The 22,880-nt window shown below is 45.9% G+C and overlaps 1 protein-coding gene across 1 annotated transcript in view; it reads right to left on the bottom strand.

The window, feature by feature from the left end:
* Positions 1-22,880, bottom strand: part of UNC80 (unc-80 homolog, NALCN channel complex subunit) — a 392,207-nt gene that overhangs the window by 341,303 nt on the left and 28,024 nt on the right. The window contains 3 exon segments of the mRNA XM_033945805.1: positions 2,354-2,488; positions 8,687-8,948; positions 16,341-16,480. Coding sequence (XP_033801696.1) covers positions 2,354-2,488; positions 8,687-8,948; positions 16,341-16,480 — 537 coding nt within the window.

Genomic DNA, 22,880 nt, shown 5'->3' with positions numbered 1-22,880 from the left:
TGCGGGACACTATCGAAAGCTTTGCTGAAGTCTAGGTATACGACGTCCATGGATTCTCCCAAGTCTAACTGTTTTGTTACCCAGTCAAAGAAGCTGATGATATTGGATTGGCAGGACCTACCCTTGTTGAATCCGTGTTGACTGGGATCCCGTAGATTCTCTTCATCCAAGATTGCATCTAATTTATGTTTGATTAGTGTTTCCACGAGTTTGCATACTATTGATGTGAGACTCACCGGTCTGTAGTTTGCAGCTTCTGCCCTGCAACCCTTTTTGTGCATTGGAACGACGTTAGCTGTTTTCCAGTCTATGGGGACTCTCCCCGAACTTAGGGAGAGATTGAAGAGTCCTGATAGCGGTTCTGCCAGGACATCACGCAGCTCACTGAGCACCCTGGGGTGTAGATTGTCCGGTCCCATGGCTTTGTTCACCTTGAGTCTTGCCAGTTTGTAGTAGACGTCGCCAGGTGTGAACTCGAAATTCTGAAACGGGTCTTCCAAGCTGGGCCTTGCCTGCAACTGCGGACCGTGCCCCGGTGCCTCACAGTGAAGACCGAGCAGAAGTATTCATTCAGTAGTTCTGCTTTATCGGAATCTGATTCTGCGCAGTTCCCATCTGGTTTTCTAAGGCGTACTATCCCATCTGTGTTCTTTTTCCTATCACTAATATACCTGAAGAAGGATTTGTCCCCTTTCTTCATGTTCTTTGCCAGAGTCTCTTCCACTCGAAGTTTAGCCTCCCTGATTGCCGTTTTGACCGCTGCTGACCTCGCCCTATGTTCTAGTTTAGCTTCCCTAGTCTCCGTTCGTTTGTAGAAAATAAATGCTTTTCTCTTCTCCTTGACGAGGTGCGAGATTTCTGCGGAGTATCATTGGGGTTTGTTGTTTCTCTGCCGTTTGTGTACTGATTTAATGTAGAGGCTTGTTGCTTCATGTATGGTAGATTTCAGGGATGATCACATAGCTTCCACATCATTGGTCTTAGCTTGGTTCTGCAGTGTCCGGTGGACGAAATCTCCCATGCGTTCGAAGTCAGTGCCTCGGAATTTGAGTACTTTCGTTTTCGTGTTTGATCTAGGGAAACTTTTCCTGAGGTAGAACCACACCATGTTGTGGAGGCTAGCATATCTCCTACCGAGACCTTCGAGACGCTATCCCCGTTGGTGAGTACCAGGTCCAGGATCGCCTGGGCCCTAGTGGGTTCCAATACCATTTGTTTGAGTCGTGCTCCCTTTATGGATGTTAACAGTCTCCTGCTGCCGCTGGTTGTTGCTGAGTATGAGTTCCAATCTATGTCAGGCATGTTGAAGTCCCCTAGCAGAACAGCATCTCCCCATAGAGTGATATTCTCTATGTCTTCAATTAATTTGGAGTCTTTGTCTTCCAGTTGTCTTGGAGGTCTATATACTACACCAAGATACAGACATTTTTCCCTGCCTCTGGCCAGGTTCACCCAGAGGGATTCCCCGGTGTACTTGACATCTATGATTCTGGTAGTTTTGATGTCTTCTTTAATGTATAGTGTCACCCCTCCCCCTGACTTTCCCTCTCTGTCCTTACGAAATAAGTTGTATCCCGGTATGTGTTAGTGCATAACATCTTTTAGCAAAAGGACCCCAGTATTAGTTTTTCTAATCTGTTAGTATTTCACAATCTCCTTCCCTCTGTCTTCTAACCGTTGCCTTTCACATGTAAAATTTTTGTCTGCAGTTTGGGCAGAATTCTGCATAGGAAACCCGGTCTCAGAAGCTGCCTAAGTGGCTTTTGAGAATCGCACACGGGTGTCCTATATAGAATTGCGTCTGTCCTCATGGACAGGCACCTAAGCCCGCCTAATACCACGATTCTCTAGCCAGCTTCCTTGTCACAGGCATCGGTTAGAGAATCGGGTTGCCACTGAGCTGATCACAGCAAGGGAATCTCCCTGCCGTGATCACTTTAACGGTCGCAGCAGGGAACTTGTCCCCTCATGAAGACTACCAGCAGGAGGGATGCCCGGTCCTTCCTGCTGGAACCCCCCGAAGCCACCCCCACCCCCGAATGTGCACAGCAGATTCCTCTTGCCGCTACCCCACTGACATATCCACTGGCAGGAGGGATGCCCAGTCCCTCCTCCCAGTTCCCCCCACCCCTCTAAAATCATCAGCAGAGAGGGCCTTAGGCACCTGGGCCAACCGGAATCTTAGGCTTCTCTCCCAGTGCATTTTGGGATGCATTGGGAGTGGCCTAGGACTCCATTGACCAGTAAGAATCCTAGGCCACTCCCAGTGCCTCCTAGAATGCACTGGGAGAGAGGCCTAAGATTCCGGTTGGCCCAGGTGCCTAAGGCCCCTCCTATGGACTGATCTACTTACCTTCTTAAAGATGTTCATTCCTAGGTCTGAAGAGAGGTCTGGGACAGCTGGTCTGCGCAGGTTAGTCAGTGACACTTTGGAAAATGCTTCGGTGCTTGAAGTTTTCTCCTCTTCATTGCACTTCATGGTGAGATCCTTCATTCCGCAAAAAGGCAACGGAGCAAGTAAGAAAAAGCCAACTGTGAAACTAAAGGGTTTTTATATGCCCGATTTTCTATATTTTTCTTTTTCTGGTCACATAAAACATTGGAACATAGCAGATTGATACACTGCACTGTCTTGCTTGTGTAATGCTTATTGTCTACAGAATGTTTTTTTCTAAAAAGTTGCTTGCTACAGCTCACTAAAAAGTCCCATTGACTGCTAGAGGAGTGACATTTGCTCATTTTTTTTTAAATGCTAAATCTTTGGCTAGTGCTTTGCTGCTGCATCTACAATGCTAACTATGAACCTAAGAATAGCCATACTGGGTCAGACCAACTATCCTCCAAATGGCGGGCCTAGGGCCTGATTTGGCTAGGCTCCTAAGGCCACGCCCACAGGAGGGGCCTAAGGCAACTAGGCCAATTCTGGTTGGCCAAGCACCTAAGGCCGGGCTTGGGACCTGTCCGGCCGACCAACTTAACGTGAGTTGGGGTGTCGGGGGTTGAGGAGGTGTTGGGGGGTAGCGGGGTTAGGGAGGGATGTTCGGGGGTTCAGGGAGGCTGATCAGGGAGGCTGGGGTTTTGTCAGGGTTTGAGGGGGAGATGGATCGCGATCGTGGCAAGCGAGATTGGGCATCTCTCCTGCCGCGATTGTTGCGGTGGTGGGTGGGCAGTTTTCCGGGGCTGCTGAGCTGATCTTGGCAGCCGCGATCAGCTCAGCAGCCCCTATTCGGAACTTATACCTGTTTTGACTTGGTCTAAGTCAAAACGTATAAGTTCCGACTGGGCAATCTGTTAAAGTTTTTGGTTATACTTGCTGTACGACTAAGTTTAGGTCGGCCCACCTCCTGCCCTTTCCCCTCCTCTAAAAACACCTCTTTTCGCTCTAGGCATTTAGAGGCAGGGTAAAGACCTAAGCTGATTTTAGATACATCTAAAATCAGCTTTGATTATCGGTACTTGAACGATCTGGCTTTTTTAATTGTCCAAGTACCGATTTAGGCCACTTTTTGAACTTTCTTTTTTTATTATTATAAGCCCGATACTGTATACTGAGTTACGCTAGTATTCTATAAAGGAAACTAGGATGCTACTTTTCTTCATTCAGTAGGTCCCAGTGATGTGCTCTCTAGCCACACCACAGGTCTTATTTTCAGAAAGCTTTTTTAATCTAATATTTTTCAGCTAGATTATTTCAAGGTGTCAAGAAACAAAAATGTAGCATAAATATATTGAAGGGTAATATTATATCAAGGTATATTGCATACTTAGAGCAGCATAATAAAAAAAACCCCAAACATCTAAGTCTGTCTTGGGCCTAGAGCGCTAGTTGTCTAAAGTCGGCAGCATCTAAAGTTCATTCTCGAAAAATACATCCAAAATATATTCTTTTTCGAGAATCGTCTAATTATAAGTCCAGCCGTTTGATTATCCAGACTGCCAAGTCGTCTATCTTTAGACCACATTCTCGTCTAAAAAAAATTGTCCATGTCCAAAACGCCTAGAAAAAGACATTTTGGAAGTGGGAGGGGTCAGCAAAGTGATGGACTGGCCACCCAGACATGGCAACAAGGGTGCCACATACACATCTCACCAGAACTCCATTATAAGTCATGGTGAGACCCCCCAAACACCCCCAAAACCTACTATACTCACCTGTCTATAACCCCAATAACCCTTATGGCTGCAGGTGGCACCTATATGGCAGTACAATAGGGTTTGGGGTTTTTTTGGTGGGCTTACATTTTTCAGCATGAATGCAGTGGTTAGAGTGGCTTATGGGCCTGGGTCCTCCTCTCTATAGTTCACTAGCCCAACCCTCAGATTACTTAAGCCACCTCTGTGCAACTCTACTAGGCTTTCCTATGCCAGGTGCTGATGTTCTGGAGGCAAGTATTTACATTTTTATTCTGATTTTTATGTGGTGAAGGGGGGGGGGTCAGTGATCATTGGGGAAGTGTGTGGGGTTCTGTATTTTGTCCCTGCAGTAGTTATCTGGTCACTTTGAATAAATTCTGGGCATTTAGACATGTTTTTAGGTTGCCTATGTCACAATGTATAAGTTACGTCTAGGCAGTCAAGTTTCAAGTTTATTTAAAATTTCTTATACCGCTCAATCAAACTTCTGAGCGGTGTACAATAAAAATATAGCTTTCAACAGATAAGACAAGATTATGGAAGACTGGAAGGTGGCGAATGTTATGCCGATCTTCAAAAAGGGTTCGAGGGGAGATCCGGGAAACTACAGACTGGTGAGTCTAACCTCGGTACCGGGAAAGATGGTAGAGGTGCTGATAAAAGACTGCATCATTGATCACCTTGACAGACATGGTCTGATGAGGACCAGCCAGCACGGTTTCAGCAAAGGCAGATCTTGTCTGACAAACTTGCTGCACTTTTTCGAGGGAGTAAACAGGCAGATAGACAAGGGCGACCCGGTCGACATCGTATATCTGGATTTTCAGAAGGTGTTCGACAAGGTTCCGCATGAACGATTACTTCGGAAAATTGCGAGTCATGGAATCGAGGGTGAAATACTCAAGTGGATCAAAAACTGGCTGGAGCATAGGAAACAGAGAGTGGGGGTAAATGGACAATACTCGGACTGGAAGAGCATGACCAATGGGGTGCTGCAGGGCTTGGTGATTGGACCCATGCTCTTCAACATCTTTATAAATGATCTGGACATTGGTACGACGAACGAGGTGATTAAATTTGCGGACGATACGAAGTTATTCACAGGGGGATTGTGAAGATCTGCAACGTGACATAATCAAGCTTGAGAAATGGGCATCGACATGGCAAACGAGGTTCAACATGGATAAGTGTAAAGTGATGCATGTTGGGAACAAAAACCTCATGAACGAATACAGGATGTCCGGGGCGGTACTTGGAGAGACCTGGAGAGACTTGGAAGTTCTGATCGACAAGTTAATGAAGCCGTCTGCACAATGTGTGGCGGCGGCAAAAAGGGCGAACAGAATGCTAGAAATGATTAGGAAGGGGATCACAAACAGATCGGAGAGGGTCATCACCTGGAAAACTGTGCCCAGCACTGGTCGCCTTACATGAAGAAGGACAGGGTACTACTCGAAAGGGTCCAGAGAAGAGTGACTAAAATGGTTAAGGGGCTGGAGGAGTTGCTGTACAGTGAGAGACTGGAGAAACTGGGCCTCTTCTCTCTTGAAAAGAGGAGACTGAGAGGGGACTTGATCAAAACGTTCAAAATACTGAAAGGAATAGACTTAGTAGAGAAAGACAGACTATTCACCCTCTCCAAGGTAGGGAGAACGAGAGGGCACTCTCTAAAGTTGAAGGGGTTAGATTCCGTACAAACGTAAGGAAATTCTTCTTCACTCAGAGAGTGGTGGAAAGCTGGAACACTCTTCCGGAGTCTGTTATAGGGGAAAACACCCTCCAGGGTTTCATGACAGAGTTGGACAAGTTCCTGCTAAACTGGAACATATGCAGGTGAGGCTGGACTCATTTAGAGCACTGGTCTTTGACCTGAGGGCCGCCGCGTGAGCGGACTGCTGGGCAGGATGGACCACTGGTCTGACCCAGCAGCGGCATTTCTTATGTTATTATGTTCAAATCTCAGATTAAGACAAATGGGAACAGATGGAGAGAAGGGAATGAAAGCCAGTGGTCATCCCCCAGTGGTCAATGACCCCTCTGCCATCCCCCCAAAGATGTGAATGAAATTGAATATTCCTGCTTGTATGATAGCTTCAGATGTTATGGCCAGTCCAAGTGGAGCAGCAAGTAGGTTCCTGAAGTAGCCTAGTGGGCGGTGCAGCGGACTATAGAGATGGGACTCAGGCCCATATTCCACTCTAACTACTACCCTTATAGTGGATTATGTAAACCTTCTAATATCCACTTAAAACCTACTGTATCTACATATAGGTGATATATGAAGGCATAAAGGCTATTGGTGTGGTGTACAGTTGGATTCAGTAGTGTCCCCTGAAGTTGCTCTTGAAATCTATATATATAAAATCAGAGGTATGTATGTATGTATGTGTGTGTGTGTGTATGTGCCGCGATCACACAAAAACGGCTTGACCGATTTAAACAAAACTTGGTATGCAGATCCCTCACTACCTGGGATGATATGTTCTGGGGGTCTCGCGGCCCACCTGCACACGTGGGCGGAGCTACAATCATAAAATCAGATTTCACCCATTCATGTCAATGGAAAAAATGTAAAAAGCTGCCATTCTCACAGTAATTCAAAAACGGCTTGATCGATTTGAACGAAACTTGGTATGCAGATCCCTCACTACCTGGGGTGATATGTTCTGGGGGTCTCGCGGCCCACCTGCACATGTGGGCGGAGCTACAAACAGAAAATCAGATTTCACCCATTCATGTCAATGGAAAAAATGTAAAAAGCTGCCATTCTCACAGTAATTCAAAAACGGCTTGACCGATTTGAACGAAACTTGGTATGCAGATCCCTCACTACCTGGGGTGATATGTTCTGGGGGTCTCGCGGCCCACCTGCACATGTGGGCGGAGCTACAAACAGAAAATCAGATTTCACTCATTCATGTCAATGGAAAAAATGTAAAAAGCTGCCATTCTCACAGTAATTCAAAAACGGCTTGACCGATTTGAACGAAACTTGGTATGCAGATCCCTCACTACCTGGGGTGATATGTTCTGGGGGTCTCTTGGCCCACCTGCACACATGGGCGGAGCTACAAACAGAAAATCAGATTTCACCCATTCATGTCAATGGAAAAAATGTAAAAAGCTGCCATTCTCACAGTAATTCAAAAACGGCTTGACCGATTTGAACTAAACTTGGTATGCAGATCCCTCACTACCTGGGGTGATATGTTCTGGGGGTCTCGCGGCCCACCTGCACATGTGGGCGGAGCTACAAACAGAAAATCAGATTTCACTCATTCATGTCAATGGAAAAAATGTAAAAAGCTGCCATTCTCACAGTAATTCAAAAACGGCTTGACCGATTTGAACGAAACTTGGTATGCAGATCCCTCACTACCTGGGGTGATATGTTCTGGGGGTCTCTCGGCCCACCTGCACACATGGGCGGAGCTACAAACAGAAAATCAGATTTCACCCATTCATGTCAATGGAAAAAATGTAAAAAGCTGCCATTCTCACAGTAATTCAAAAACGGCTTGACCGATTTGAACTAAACTTGGTATGCAGATCCCTCACTACCTGGGGTGATATGTTCTGGGGGTCTCGCGGCCCACAACTCTATGTTGCTTGCTCAAGGCTGGGTTCACCCAATAATTTATATGTTCTTGCTCCAGGAGGTGAAACTAAAATTGTTGTTTATAATCACGTTTTGCGTTAGTTGTATTGTATTCATTTTGTCAAATATTTCACATTATAATTTGAATATTGTACTTTTTATTAAGCTGTAAAAAAATAATTTCATTCACCACTATAAAGTATCTTTATTTGAATCCATTTACAGTGTTATTGCTATAATTAAATACCCGTGCAACGCCGGGGCATCAGCTAGTATTAAATATAAAGAGCTTAATGTGAAAGAATAGCCTAATGGTTACAGCAATGGGCTGAGAAGTTACAGGGAAATACTTTTAAAACCAATAGAAGGAAATATTTTTTCACTTAAAGAATAGTTAAGTTCTAGAACTTCTTGCTGGAGAAGTTGCTGGAGGAAAAGTCCATAATATGCTATTGAGACAGACATGAAGGAAGCCACGACTTGCCCTGGGATTAGTAGCATAGAATGTTGCTATTATTTGGTTTTCTGACAAGTGCTTGTGACCTGGATTCATTCACTATTTATGTTCTTATGAGAAGCCAGGTGCAAATACTTGGGCAGTCAGCGCTCTATTGTCCCATGTACAAACTTAGATTGTGATCCCTCAAGGAGCAGAGAAATACCTACTGGACCTGAATATAACTTGCCTTGAGCTACAGATGAAAAAGGTGCGAGATAAATCCTAATATTACTAATGAAGAAATGACAGCACTAGAAACCAATGCAGCGACATATCGCAGTTGCACAGCAGTAAAAGACACTGGGATTTCTAAAGTAATAAGACTAGGTTAGAGTTAAAAGTAGAAGAACAGCAGCTCCAAATTGAAGGCTGAAAGGTGATCCATCAAATAAAAACAGGAATATGAGAGCATGTAAAGCTGGAGAGCAAACACATAGGCAACTTGGTCTTCTTACTTGAGTCTTGTGAGTATTAACTAGTGAGGGCGCTGCAGCCACCATGGAACTGCTGCGTGGTCGGGGCAGGTGGGGGATTTCTGGCTCCGGAGGCTTCTCAGGCTTCTCTTGCAGCATGTGTCGCAACCTCTGTAGATAATACATTAGGGACCACTGTGTGCCTTCTTCAGACCAGTGAGCTTGCAGCAGGCAGCGCAATACTGCGACATCAAAGTAAGTGGCGTGGCGAGATTTTTGGCAATGCGGCATCACCACTGATGTCCTGTTGTGAAAGGTAAAAACATGGAAACACAGGTATTAATAATAGTCTTCTTATATCAGTTTTGACACTTAGGGCTCCTTTTACTAAGCTGCGCTAGCGTTTTGAGCGCACGCTAAAGATGAAAAAATACTAACGTCAGAAAAAATACTAACGTCAGCTCTATGGAAGCATTAGCGTGTAGCGTGTGGGGCAATGTAGCACGCGCTAAAACCGCTAGCCCAGCTTAGTAAAAGGAGCCCTTTGTCTCCCAGGGAAGGAGACTTCATAATCACGAGTTTAGAACTGTTGAGTCTAGTGTCTGTTGAGACCCGTGCAGATACAATACAAATATTAATATTTGCAGTTCAAGATGGAGCATAGATGCAATCTGGAGGCTTTTAGAAAGTATGGGAGTTTGTTTCTGCCTAGAGAATGACACGAGGACAAACTCATCTTCCCATCCCGTCCCAGAGAATTATTTTCCTTTTTGGTGGGCGAATTTATGCTCAAGCTATAGGTATGAGAAAATGAATGCTGACATGTTGGGGCATAGCAATTTATTTAAACTGGTTTGGAGCCTGTTGATATCTTCTATTACTTTGTTGCTGTTGTCTTTTATTTTTAACTAGTCTTATAGCCACATTAATGGGTGGTAGAATATATGTGTGTGTGTCTGTCTTTATTTCTTTCTCTCTCTCTCTCTCCTTAGCCGCTTTCTGTATTTCTGTCTTTCTTTCTGTCTTTCTTTTTCCTCGGCTGTCCACCCATTCTCCCTTCCTTTTACCTTCCCTGTGTCCACCACCACCCCTTCACGGCTCCCCTTATCCAGCAGCAGCCCTTCTCCCTTTTTTTAATCTCCCACTGTCCAGCAGCAACTCTTTCCTGTACCCCTGTCCAGCAGAAGGCCTCCCTTCCTTTTTCTCCCCTCCCCCCCCCGTCTCTTCCCCTGTCCATCAGAACCTTTCAGTTGATCTGGGCACCTTTTGAGCAGAGGAAAGTAGTTGGAAGTGAGCTTTTAGTCTTACAGACTGCTTTCAAGTTCCCTGCACCCAAATGGAGAACTTTCCCAGGATTTTCTCTGTGTGCATCTTTTTGTAGGTAATGCTTTAGGAAATAGCACCTCTTTCCTGCTCCCCCGTCCAGCAGTAGGCCTCCCTTACTTTTTCTCCCCCCCCCCCCGTCTCTTCCCCTGTCCAGCAGCACCCCTTACCTTGCATCTGCCCCTCTGCCAACAGCCGCCCCAAGTTGCCGCGGCCTGCAGCCGCCGACAGCCGCGGCGGCCAACAGACTCTGCTCCGCCTGAAGCCGACAAAACCCTAAGCCATGCATGCGCACTCCTACCTGCGGGGACCTATAGCGCACGGAAAACGGGAGCATGCAGGTAAGAGTGCACATGAGCAGCTTAGGGTTTTATTATATTTGATTTATATTAGATATATTAGATATATATTATATTAGATATTAGAGATAAATTATATTAGATATATTAGACAGAGAAAATGTGCACACATATCCAGGGGGGGGGGGGTAGCTATCTCTTTGCTTTGTCTTAATCCTTAATGAAATGTAATGGAATGAAAGAGGGGATTTATTATTTATGCATTGTTATTGATTATGATTATAAGTGTTAACCTGCTGATTAATGTATATATACGATTCTGCACTTTTGTTGACCTTAAAAATCAATAAAGATTTATAAAGAAAAAATAAAATAATATATGCTGGTTCTCTAATACTTTCTGTTTGTTTTGACATTATAGGTTAATTCTCTACAGACCACCTAAACTTAGGTGCCGGGATGATGCAAGCTAAGTATGAATTCTATATGGGCAATTACATTTGCCATTGCCGTTATAAACTAACTAGCATAAGTCTGCAGTTATGCACCTAACTGACATGAGCACTTACACTACTACTATTAATTATTTCTATAGTACTATCAGACGTATGTAGCGCTGTACAGAGTCAAGAAAGAGATAGTCCCTCCTCATAGGAGCTTACAAACTAAACAGATAAGACAGACAGACAGGATGTCGTGGATACAGTTAGGGGTATGGTTAATCTGCTGGCTAGGGCAGTGGGGAGTAGGGATATAGATTAAAGACTACATCAGAAAGGTGGGTTTTCAGTCTGCTTAATTGATGTCAAATAGGCGACTGGTACTTGTAGTATTCTATAACTCAAGTGCATGCCTCACCCATACCAATCCCCCTTGCAGGCGCCAGTTAGAGAATCGCATTGCCACTGAGCTTATCACAGCAAGAGAATCTCCCTGCCACGATCAGTTTAGCAGCCGTGGCAGGGAACCTGGCACCCCTCCACAAGACATTCCCTGGCAGGAAGGATGCCCAGTACCTCTGGCCGGAAACCCCAAAGTCGCTCCCTACCCCCAAATATCCGCGGCAGAAAGAGTGCCCAATTCCTCCAAGTGCCACTCCCCCCGAGGCAACCCCCAACAGGAGGGATGCCCAGCAGGAGGGATGCCCAGTCCCTCCTGCCGGAAACCACCTCATCGTACGATCATTGGCAGGAGGGATGCCAATGCCTTCTTGCTGGAACCCTCCCTGCAGGTATCCCCCACCGACCCCCCCTCCAAGTCCACCCAGACCCCACCAATACCTTTTTTTCGTTGGCCGGCCAGAGGGATGCTTACTCCTTCCGGCTGGCAGGCCCGCCTCCACAGAATGGTGAGACTTCCCTTTACCGGTGCATTGCAGGATGCACCAGCGAAGGGCCTAAGGCCCTAATTGGCCCAGGCACTTAAGACCCCTCCCAAAGGAGGTGGGGGTTCGGTGGCTGGAGGAAGTTGGTATCCCTCCTGCTGATTTCAGTTGCTGCAGACGCTTAGCTGATTGCAACAGGGAGGTTCCATTGCTGCAATCAGCTCAGTGGCCACGTACATTTCAGGTGTCTGTCAGGGCCCTGGGGAGATGCCCAATGCCACTTCCGGTTGAAACCATACCCATGCCTAGTCTTGGGCAAGCTTAGGTGTCCCGATGCATCTCCCTCAGGTTTAAAAAAAAAAAAAAAGTGCCTGCTAGACAATAGTAGGACTCCTACTGCTGCCTCAAAATCTCACACCTGCTCACAGACAGATTTTTCTAATTTTCTAATTCTCTTCCTTACTGACAGGCAGACCTCAATTACAACTCAGCAATGGCAGGGAGGACAAGAAGCGCAAAGTCTACAATCAAGACCAGTATTCCAGTCGCTATGGGGATCCAGGAAGCGACCACGGACTGCGTGCAGAAGGAGGAAGACCCAGGACGGTGGACAGAGGTCTCTGTGCGGACCGAGACCATCCCCCAGCGCTACACTACAGTCTCTACACAGACAGAGGAGGCTGCGCAGCTGGATGGAGATCTCATGCAGGAACTAAGGAGCCTCAGGGAGGAGGTAATACGCCTGAGAAGCATCCGAGAGGACGAGGCCTACATCGACGGAGCCGTCCAGGAGCTGTCCCAAATCACCGAGCAGGCCCATGACAAGTCCATCCTCGAGACACCCAAATCATCAGCTTTGAAACCAACAATTGGGATACAGGAAATGGCTAGCGGCACTGACTCCTGGCAGCTGGTGACCTCCTCCACGGGCAAACATAGGAGACCCCCCCCCCCCCTTTTTTCAATCTCTTCATCTTCTCCTTCTTCTTACAAACAGGGCAGCTATACATCAACCCCTCAACTCGCCCTGCGGAACAGATTCCAGATTCTTCAGGAAGGAACTGCCGATGAGGAACAGGAACAGGCCCAACACACAGCTCCATCTCCAGGGACAACTGACCAGCTCCCCCCAAAGAAGCGCAGAGTAATAGTCATCGGGGATTCCATGCTGAGGGGCACTGAGGGACCAATTTGCAGACCAGATATGCAATCTAGGGAGGTCTGCTGTCTGCCTGGAGCCAGGATACGAGATGTTACCGCCAGTCTGGATAGACTACTCACGCCCCGAGACCACTTTCCTATGCTTCTTGTCCACATAGGACACTGCCAGGACTTGTACAACGACACTGCCAGGAACACACCGGAGACCATCACCAGAGACTTTGGAGCACTGGGTGAGAGGCTGAAGCGGACAGGAGCGCAAGTGGTTTTCTCATCGATCCTCCCAGTTAGAGGCAAGGGAAGAGCCAGAGATGAACGTATCCTGAGGACGAACGAGTGGCTACAGGGATGGTGCCGGGATATGAACTTCGGATTCCTAAACCATGGGGAAGCGCTACAAGGACTTCAGGAACCAGACGGACTCCATCTGACCAGTAGGGGTAAGAACGTCTTCAGACACCGAGTAGCCCGCCTGCTTCACAGGGCTTTAAACTAGGTAAGTCGGGGGAGGGTACCCATTCACATATTAGTGCAGAAAGGAATTATCCTGATGAGGTGAGTCGAAACTCCGCTTCCATGTCCAATGTAAGTACCCACATTGCAAACAGTTCTTTGGGAGTCACACCGACTCGGGTAGGATACGCCTCACAGGGACTTAGCAAACACAAGATATGGAGGGCCATGTATGTCAATGCACACAGTTTAGGTAACAAAATTCTAGAATTGGAGGCTGAAATAAGGAATGCCGACCTAGATGTGGTGGCAATATCTGAAACTTGGTTCACGGACTCACATGGGTGGGATATGGCTATACCGGGCTACAATCTACTTCGTCAGGACAGAGAGGGCAGGTTAGGAGGGGGGGTAGCTTTATACATTAAAGAGGACATCAAAACCACCAGGATCACAGATGTCAAGTACACCGGGGAGTCCCTCTGGGTAAACCTGGCAAGAGGCAGAGAAAAATGCCTGTATCTAGGTGTGGTATACAGACCCCCAAGACAACTGGAAGACATGGACGCAGAATTAATTGAAGACATAGAGAATATCACTCTACGAGGAGAAGCTGTACTGCTAGGGGACTTCAATATGCCTGATGCAGACTGGAACTCATTTTCAGTGACAACCAGCGGTAGCAGGAGGCTCTTAACCTCCATAAAGGGAGCACGTCTCAAACAAATGGGCCCACTAGGGCCCAGGCGATCCTCGACCTGGTACTCACCAACGGGGAAAGCGTCTCAGAGGTCTCAGTAGGAGATACGCTAGCCTCCAGCGACCACAACATAGTATGGTTCAACCTTAGGAAAGGCTTCCCTAGATCAAACACGAAAACAAAGGTACTCAATTTCCGGGGCACAGACTTCGCACGCATGGGAGATTTCATCCATCGGACGCTGCAGGACCAAGCGGAGACCGGTGATGTGGAAGCTAAGTGGTTAACACTGAAATCAACCATACATGAAGCAACTAGCCGCTTCATAAAATCAGTAAATAAACGACAAAGAAACAATAAACCCCAATGGTTCACCGCGGAGATCTCGCACCTCATTAAGGAGAAGAAAAAAGCGTTTCTCTCCTACAAGTGCATGGAGAAAAGAGAGGCAAAAGTAGAATATAGGACCAGGTCTACAGTGGTCAAAATGGCAGTTAGGGAGGCAAAATTTCGAGTGGAAGAAATTCTGGCAAAAAACATTAAAAAGGGGGACAAATCCTTCTTCAGGTATATTAGCGACAGAAAAAGGAACACAGGCGGGATAGTACGCCTTAGAAGACCAGACGGAAGTTACGTGGAAGCAGATTCCGATAAAGCCGAACTACTGAATGAATACTTCTGCTCAGTCTTCACCTGTGAGGCACCGGGACACGGTCCGCAGTTGAAGGCAACACAAAGCACAGAAGACCCGTTTCAGAATTTTGAGTTCACACCAGGTGAAGTTTACAGTGAACTGGCAAGACTCAAGGTGAACAAAGCCATGGGACCAGACAATTTGCACCCAAGAGTGCTCAGAGAATTGAGCGATGTCCTGGCGAAACCGTTGGCTGAGCTATTCAATCTCTCCCTAAGTAAGGGGAAAGTTCCCCTGGACTGGAAATTAGCTAATGTCATTCCTCTGCATAAAAAGGGTTGCAGGGCAGAGGCTGCAAATTATAGACCGGTGAGTCTCACATCAATAGTGTGCAAACTCATGGAAACACTAATTAAAAGCAAATTGGACACGATCTTGAATGAAGGGAATCTTCGGGATCCCAGTCAGCATGGATTCACCAAGGGTAGGTCCTGCCAATCCAATCTCATCAGCTTCTTTGACTGGGTAACAAGAAAGTTGGACTTGGGAGAGTCTTTGGACGTCGTGTACCTGGACTTCAGTAAAGCTTTTGACAGTGTCCCACACCGCAGGCTGCTAAGCAAGATGGAATCGATGGGGTTAGGAGAGACACTAACTGCATGGGTCAATGATTGGCTGAGTGGCAGACTTCAGAGGGTGGTGGTTAATGGTACCCTCTCTAAAACATCGGAGGTGACCAGTGGAGTGCCTCAGGGCTCGGTCCTGGGTCCACTCCTTTTCAACATATTCATAGGGGATCTGACTCAAGGGCTTCAAGGTAAAATAACACTATTCGCCGATGACGCCAAACTATGTAATATAGTAAGTGAATGCAGTTTATAGAATTATATAGCGCAGGACCTGCTTACATTTGAAAGTTGGTCCTCAACCTGGCAGCTAGGCTTCAATGCTAAGAAATGTAAGGTCATGCACCTCGGAAGCGGAAATCCATACAGGATGTACTTCTTGAACGGAGAAACTTTAACTAGGACTTCAGCAGAACGAGATTTAGGAGTAATCATCAGTGCAGACATGAAAACTGCCAATCAAGTGGAGAAGGCTTCATCTAAGGCAAGGCAGATATTGGGTTGTATCAATAGAAGTTTCGTCAGCCGAAAGCCTGAAGTCATAATGCCGTTGTACAGGGTCATGGTGAGACCTCATCTGGAGTACTGTGTGCAATTCTGGAGGCCACATTACAGTAAAGATGTGCGCAGAATTGAATTGGTTCAGCGGACGGCCACCAGGATGATCTCGGGGCTCAAGGGTCTCTCGTACGAAGAGAGACTGAACAAATTGCAGCTCTACACTCTCGAGGAACGTAGGGAGAGGGGAGACATGATCGAAACATTTAAGTACCTCACGGGACGTGTCGAAGTGGAAGATGATATTTTCTTTCTCAAGGGACCCTCGGCTACAAGAGAGCACCCGCTCAAACTCAGGGGCGGAAAATTTCATGGCGACACCAGAAAGTATTTCTTCACAGAGAGAGTGGTTGATCATTGGAACAAGCTTCCAGTGCAGGTGATCGAGGCAGACAGCGTGCCAGACTTTAAGAATAAATGGGATACCCATGTGGGATCCCTATGAGGGTCAAGATAAGGAAATTGGGTCATTAGGGCATAGACAGGGGGTGGGTAAGCAGGGTGGGCAGACTTGATGGGCTGTAGCCCTTTTCTACCATCATCTTCTATGTTTCTATGTTACAATTGGGATGATCATTTATAGAATCAGCCCCGCTGTGTCTCAACATGAGTCTGTACCTGGACACAGAAGGCCCTCTGCCTTGGGATGTCTGGGAGGATGCACTTCCATCAAAAGAATTTGCTCGATGACAGCTGGAAACAGTGGCTCTGGGAGAAACTGAATCTGTTTGCGCTGTTTCATATACCACCTGTAGACCCTAGGAGTGTTTTACATTAACAGAAAGGAGGAAATACATTAATTTATGCTTATTAAATTAGCATTTATCCATACTTCAATAAATAATGCATCTGTGTGCTGCACAATATGGTGGTAATTTTATAAAACATTTTCAGAGTGTAAAATATATATTATATATGGAAATTGGCATTTAAAATTGGATATGTGCACAAACACTCATGCATGCTTTTATATAGATCATGCATATATATGTGTACATGAGAAGAATACTCATCCACACACATATATTCCAGCTTCAGAGAAGATGTAAATTTATGTAAGAGCACCTGTGCACTATTGAGGATTATTTTATAAGCCTATGTTGAAAAGGGACATAAACACCTATATTTGTCTTTATAAAATATGAAGGGATCCATTTATTAAATGGCAGTAAGCTCTAACATGTATATACTGCAACCAAAAAAGGCCTTAATGCGGCCATTCTCAGGCATCCAGCAGTAATTTTGTGATCAGCATGTGCTTTTTGTGCCTTAAAAACAGATTTCATAGTTTTAGCCCTAGAATTGAATCTGGGAGTGGAGAGTAAGAACATAAGAATAGTCTTACAGGGTCAGACTAATGATGCATCTAGCCCAGTATCCCATCTTCACAGAGGCCAATTTAAGTCACAAGTACTTGGCAAAAAAACCAAATAGTAGCTGCAATCCATGCCACCGATCCAGGGCATGCAGTGGCTTCCTCCATGTCTGTCTTTCAACAGCAGACTATGGACTTTTCCTCCAGGAACATGTCCAAACCTTTTTTAAAACCAGCTACATTAACTGCTCTTACCACATCTTCTGGCAATGCATTTCAGAGCTTAACTATTCTCTGAGTGAAAAATATTTCCTCCTATTGGTTTAAAAGTATTACTCTGTGACTTCATCGAGTGTCCCCTAGTCTTTGTAAGTCTTGGTGCAGTAAAAAAAAAAAAAAATTGATCAATGTACCCATTCTACACCACTCAAGATTTTGTAGACTTCAATCATATCTCCCCTTAGCTGTCTCTTTTCCAAGCTGAAGAGCCCTAACCTCTTTAGTCTTTCCTCATTCGAGAGGAGTTCCATCCCCTTTATCATCTTGGTCATTCTTTGAACCTTTTCTAGTGCCACTATATCTTTTTTGAGATAAGGAGACCAGAACTGAATGCAATACTCAAGGTGAGGTGCACCAATTGAATGATGCAGAAGCATTATAACATTCTTAGTCTTGTTTACCATCTCTTTTCTAATAATTCCTTACATCCTGTTTGCTTTCTTGGCTGCCACCATACATTGGGCGGAAAATTTCAGCATATTGTCCACGATAACACCCAGATCTTTTTTTTTGAATGTTGACCCCCAAGGTGGACCCTAGCATCCGGTAACTATGGTTTGGATTATTCTTCCCAATGTGCATCACTTTGCATTTGTCCGCATTAAATTTCATCTGCCATTTGGATGCCTAGTCTTCCAATTTCCTAAGGTGTTCCTGCAGTTTTCATAGTTCACATGCATTTTAACAACTTAAAATTTGCAGATGACACTAAACTCACAGTGCCAATTTCCAGATCATTTATAAATAAGTAAATAGCATCGGTCCCAGTACAGATCCTTGCAGCACACCACTATTTTCCTCCACTGAGAAAAATGGCCATTTAACCCTACCGCTTGTTTTCTGTCAGATAACCAATTCTTAATCCACTATTGAACATTACCTCCTATCCCATGACTTTAATTTTCTCAGGAGCCTCTCATGTGGAACTTTGTCAAAAACTTTCTGGAAATGTAGATACACTACATCAGTGGTTCCCAACCCTGTCCTGGAGGAACACCAGGCCAATTGGGTTTTCAGGCTAGCCCTAATGAATATGCATGAAGCAAATTTGCATGCCTATCACTTCCATCATATGCAAATCTCTTTCATGCATATTCATTAGGGCTAGCCTGAAAACCCGATTGGCCTGGTGTTCCTCCAGGACAGGGTTGGGAATCACTGCACTACATCAACCAGCTCACTTTTATCCACATGTTTATTCACACCTTCAAAGAAGTCAAGCAAATCGGTGAGGCAAGTCCTTCCTCAGCTGAACCCATGCTGACTCTGTCTCATTAAATCATGTTTGTCTACATGTTCCACAATTTTATTTTTTATAATTGTTTCCACTATTTTACCCAGCACTGAGGCCAGGCTTACCAGTCTGTAATTCCCCAGATCTCCCCTGGAACCCTTTTTAAAAATCGGTGTAACATTGGCTACTCTCCAATCTTCAGGTACTACAGAGTAGGTGTGCTCTGCACTAATGGGTTAGTGCAGCTACATTGCCATTTGGTAATTGATTGGCATGTTATTAGCCCATGAGTCCTTACCATCTACAAAATAGCTGGTGGTGGTAGGGGTTCATGCACTAATGGCCATATGCTAATAGGAAAATTAGCACAGGACCATTAATTCAGAAGTCAGAAAAAAATGGCCATTTTACCCATGTGATAAAAATGGCCTTCATGTGCAGGAATGACCTATGCAAGGATAAGCTAAGGGCCACATTTTACTGCAGTTTGGTAAAAGAATCACCTTGGGGGAAATTCTGTAAGGACTGCCTAAAGTTAGGTGCTGGAAGACATCTAGATCATGTCTACCTGCACCAAACTTACCGTATTTTCACATAGATAACGCGCACCCGTGTAAAATGCGCACACGGGTATAGCGCGCAAAAAACACATATTTATGTACATAAATTTTTATATACCGCGCACACCCGTATACCGCGCATGCTGCCCGACTCTCCTTTCGCCTGCCCCGACTCTCCTCTGGAAACCCTGACTGTTTTCGCCCGCCCCGACTCTCCTTTCCTCCTTGAAGTCCTGTCCCTACCCTGAAAGCCTGATGCCCCCCCCCGACGTCCGATTCACCCCTCCCCGCAGGACCGCTCGCACCCCCACCCCGAAGGACCGCTCGCACGCACCCACACCCCCACCCTGAAGGACCGCTCGCACCCCCACCCCGAAGGAGCGCTCGCACTCCCACCCCGAAGGTCCGCTCGCACCCCCACCCGAAGAACCGCTCGCACCCCCACAGCCTCACCCCCCTCCCCAATGGAGAAGCTGTCTACCTTGTTTCCGGATGCCAGCGAGCCCAGCTGTTTCCTCTGCCGGCGGTCCCGCCCCTTCTCTGAGCCCTGCTGTGCTGCTTTTTCTTCCGGCGGTCCCGCCCTTTCTCTGACATCAGAGAAAGGGCGGGACCGCCTGAAGAGGAAGCAGCGCAGCACAGGGCTCTGAGAAGGGGCAGGACCGCCGGCAGAGGAAGCAGCTGGGCTGGCATCCGGAAACAAGGTAGACAGCTTCTCCATGGGGGAGGGGGGGAGGCTGTGGGGGTGCGAGCGGTTCTTCGGGTGGGGGTGCGAGCGGTCCTTCGGGGTGGGAATGCGAGCGCTCCTTCCGGGTGATGAATCGGGCGTCGGTGGGGGGGGAAACTATGTAAAAAAATTTTTGTACAACGCGCTCACGCGTATAACACGCAAGGGTATGCGTGGTTTGTAAAAACCACGTATAACGCGCACGTTATATGCGAGAAAATACGGTAATTCTTTTAATCAGCTTTAAGTTGCATGATAATTGAATGCACCATTAAAAGCTGATTGGATGAGAGATATGTGCCTTTTTAAAATAGGCACATTTTGAGAGATTTTATAGGAACCTTGCTATAAAATTACATACCATGAGTAATGCATGATAGAATCTCTTTGGAAACTGAGATCGGATCCTAGCTGGACTTGTTTCCTACATTTCTTTGAAGGAGTGAATGAGCATGTGGATAAAGGTGATCCGGTCGGTATTGTGTATCTGGAATTTCAAAAGGCATTTGACAAAGGCCCTGATTCTCGTAGGGACTCTAAAAGCTAGGTGGTGGTAGGCTTCCTACTACCGCCCTAACTTAATTGGTATAATTGAAGATAAACAATGTGGTGATTGACTGCGTTGTTTAAAACCGATTAAAAAAAACTAATTAAAAAAATGTAGGTGCCTACGGGCACCTACAGAACAGACCATTGATGTCCCATTCATAGAGATGCCTACCGGCACCTAGGGTCAAATTGGGTGTATATTGTGTTGGAAGTGAACAAAAATAAAATTGAAATTCGTGGTTCTAAGTATTATAAACCAAAATCCAAAAATACCACGTACAATACAAAACAACTGAGTAGGAAGAGAAGTTTTATAATCAAAATCTTTAATGGAGCAGACTCCTTGAGCTAATTTTAGAACATTAAATAAAATGAAGTATTTTTATAAGTAAGTAGGTATTTTAATGTCCCTTACAATCTTTTTATATTGTACACCGTCTAGACATTTGTTTTGATAGACGGTATATCAAAAATAAAGAAACTTGAAACTTGAACTAGGGTGGAATTTGGACCGATGAGGTAAACATGAGCTTTTGAACTTCATAGAAACATAGAAACATAGAACATGACGGCAGAAAAGGGCCATGGCCCATCTAGTCTGCCCACACTAATGACCCACCCCCTAACTACCTCCATGAAGAGATCCCACATGCCAATCCCATCTTTTCTTAAAATCTGGCATGCTGCTGGCCTCAATTACCTGTTGTGGAAGATTATTCCAGCGATCAACCACCCTTTCGGTGAAGAAATATTTTCTGGTGTCGCCATGAAATTTCCCACCCCTGATTTTCAACGGATGCCCTCTTGTTGACGTGGGTCCTTTAAGGAAAAAGAGATCCTCTTCCAGCTCAATACGGCCTGTGACATATTGAACGTCTCGATAATGTCTCCCCTCTCTCTGCGTTCCTCGAGTGAGTACAGCTGCAACTTACCCAGTCGTTCAAAAAAAAGACCCGTAGAGGGAAAAATTAGCCCAAGAAGTCTGAGGCCCCTGCTCCGGTAAAGATTTTGATTATAAAATTCTCTTCCCACTCAGTTGTTTTGTATTGTACGTGGTATTTTTGTATTGTGCTGGAAGTAGCCATAGGCACCGGTATGAGCACCTGTGGACACGATTCTCATATAAAGTAGGTGCCAGAAATGTAGGCCAGTAAAACCCTAGCCTACATTTCCAGCATCTCCTTTACACTTGGCCTGATTCTACAACAGATGCCGGTACATGATTGACTTGTGACCTGTGGCAGTTCTGGAGAATCCAGGCCAAAGTACTTCATGAAAGACTTCTGAGGAAATTAGAAAGTCATGGGCTAGAAGGTAACATCATATTATAAATTAAGAACAGGTTGAAAGACAGAAAAAAGAGAGTAGGATTAAATGGTCAATATTCTCAATATAGAAGGGTAAATAGTGCAACCTCTGCTTTTTAACATATTTAACAACAATCTAGATATAGGAATAATTAGAGATAATTAAATTTTCTGATGGCGCAAAGTTGTTAAATCGCAATAGGATTGTAAAAAATTGCAAGAGGACCTTGTGAGACTGGGTGTCAAAATGGCAGATGATGTTTAATGTGAACAGGTGCAAAATGATGCATTTGGGAAAAAGAACCCGAGATATAGCTAGGCGATGCAGGGTTCCATGTTAGGAGTCATCACCCAGGAAAAGGATCTAGATTCACTAAGCCCACCGATCGTGTCCCGACCACTTAGCGACCCCGACCCGATTCACTAAACTTCCTCCAGAGCATATCCGCACCGGATCCGATTCGCGCATGCAAATGAGGGGAAAGAGCATGCAAAGTAGGAAGGGCCTCGATTCACTAAACAACCGACTGGGCTGGCCAATCAAAAATAGAAGCGCCTGCTAAGGACCAGTCGCTCATGTCCTTTCCTGCTCTCTGACGCCCTGCCTGCCTCTCTGTTCATGCAGCACACATCTCCAAACATATGGCAGGATAGTTTCTACAGGTGCTCTCAAAGCAAAAACAGAGAGAAGTGAGCGCAACATCACTTGTAACGATACCTGGGACTCCTGCAGTAGAGGGCAGCGTTAACTTTTATGTGAGCCCGTGGTTTTAACCCGCAGGTTTAAAGTGGGGCTGCACTATGGCCTGTTCCAGAACACGCCGCAGTGCAGCCTTGCTTTAAACCCGTGGGCTAAAACCACGGGCTTGTGAGAAACCGGAGGGTTTTTGAATGCTGGAATGACTAGAGACAGGGGATAGACGCTGGTCTGCTGCGCTGGGCTTGAGAAGGGAGTGCACGGCCGTCCTGCAGCCATGTCTGTTTTTTTCCAGCTTGTCCTTGCGTGGAGAGCATGCACAGACCATCTACAGGCAAAGAAAATGGTCTGCGCATGAGTCAGGATCGCTCTGCAGCGATCTGTGTCGGCGGTGTGGGGCGTGCCTCCGATCACCCCCATTTGCATGATGACGCATCGTGGATCGCTCGGCCTGGAAGACTCGACCATGGATCAGACACTCAAAAGAAGGTTA

This window comes from Geotrypetes seraphini, chromosome 5 (genome assembly GCF_902459505.1).
Source record: "Geotrypetes seraphini chromosome 5, aGeoSer1.1, whole genome shotgun sequence".
In the NCBI taxonomy this organism is placed as follows: Eukaryota; Metazoa; Chordata; class Amphibia; order Gymnophiona; family Dermophiidae; genus Geotrypetes; species Geotrypetes seraphini.
The sequence above is the reverse complement of the archived record's forward strand: the minus strand, read 5'-3'. Positions and strand labels throughout refer to the sequence as shown.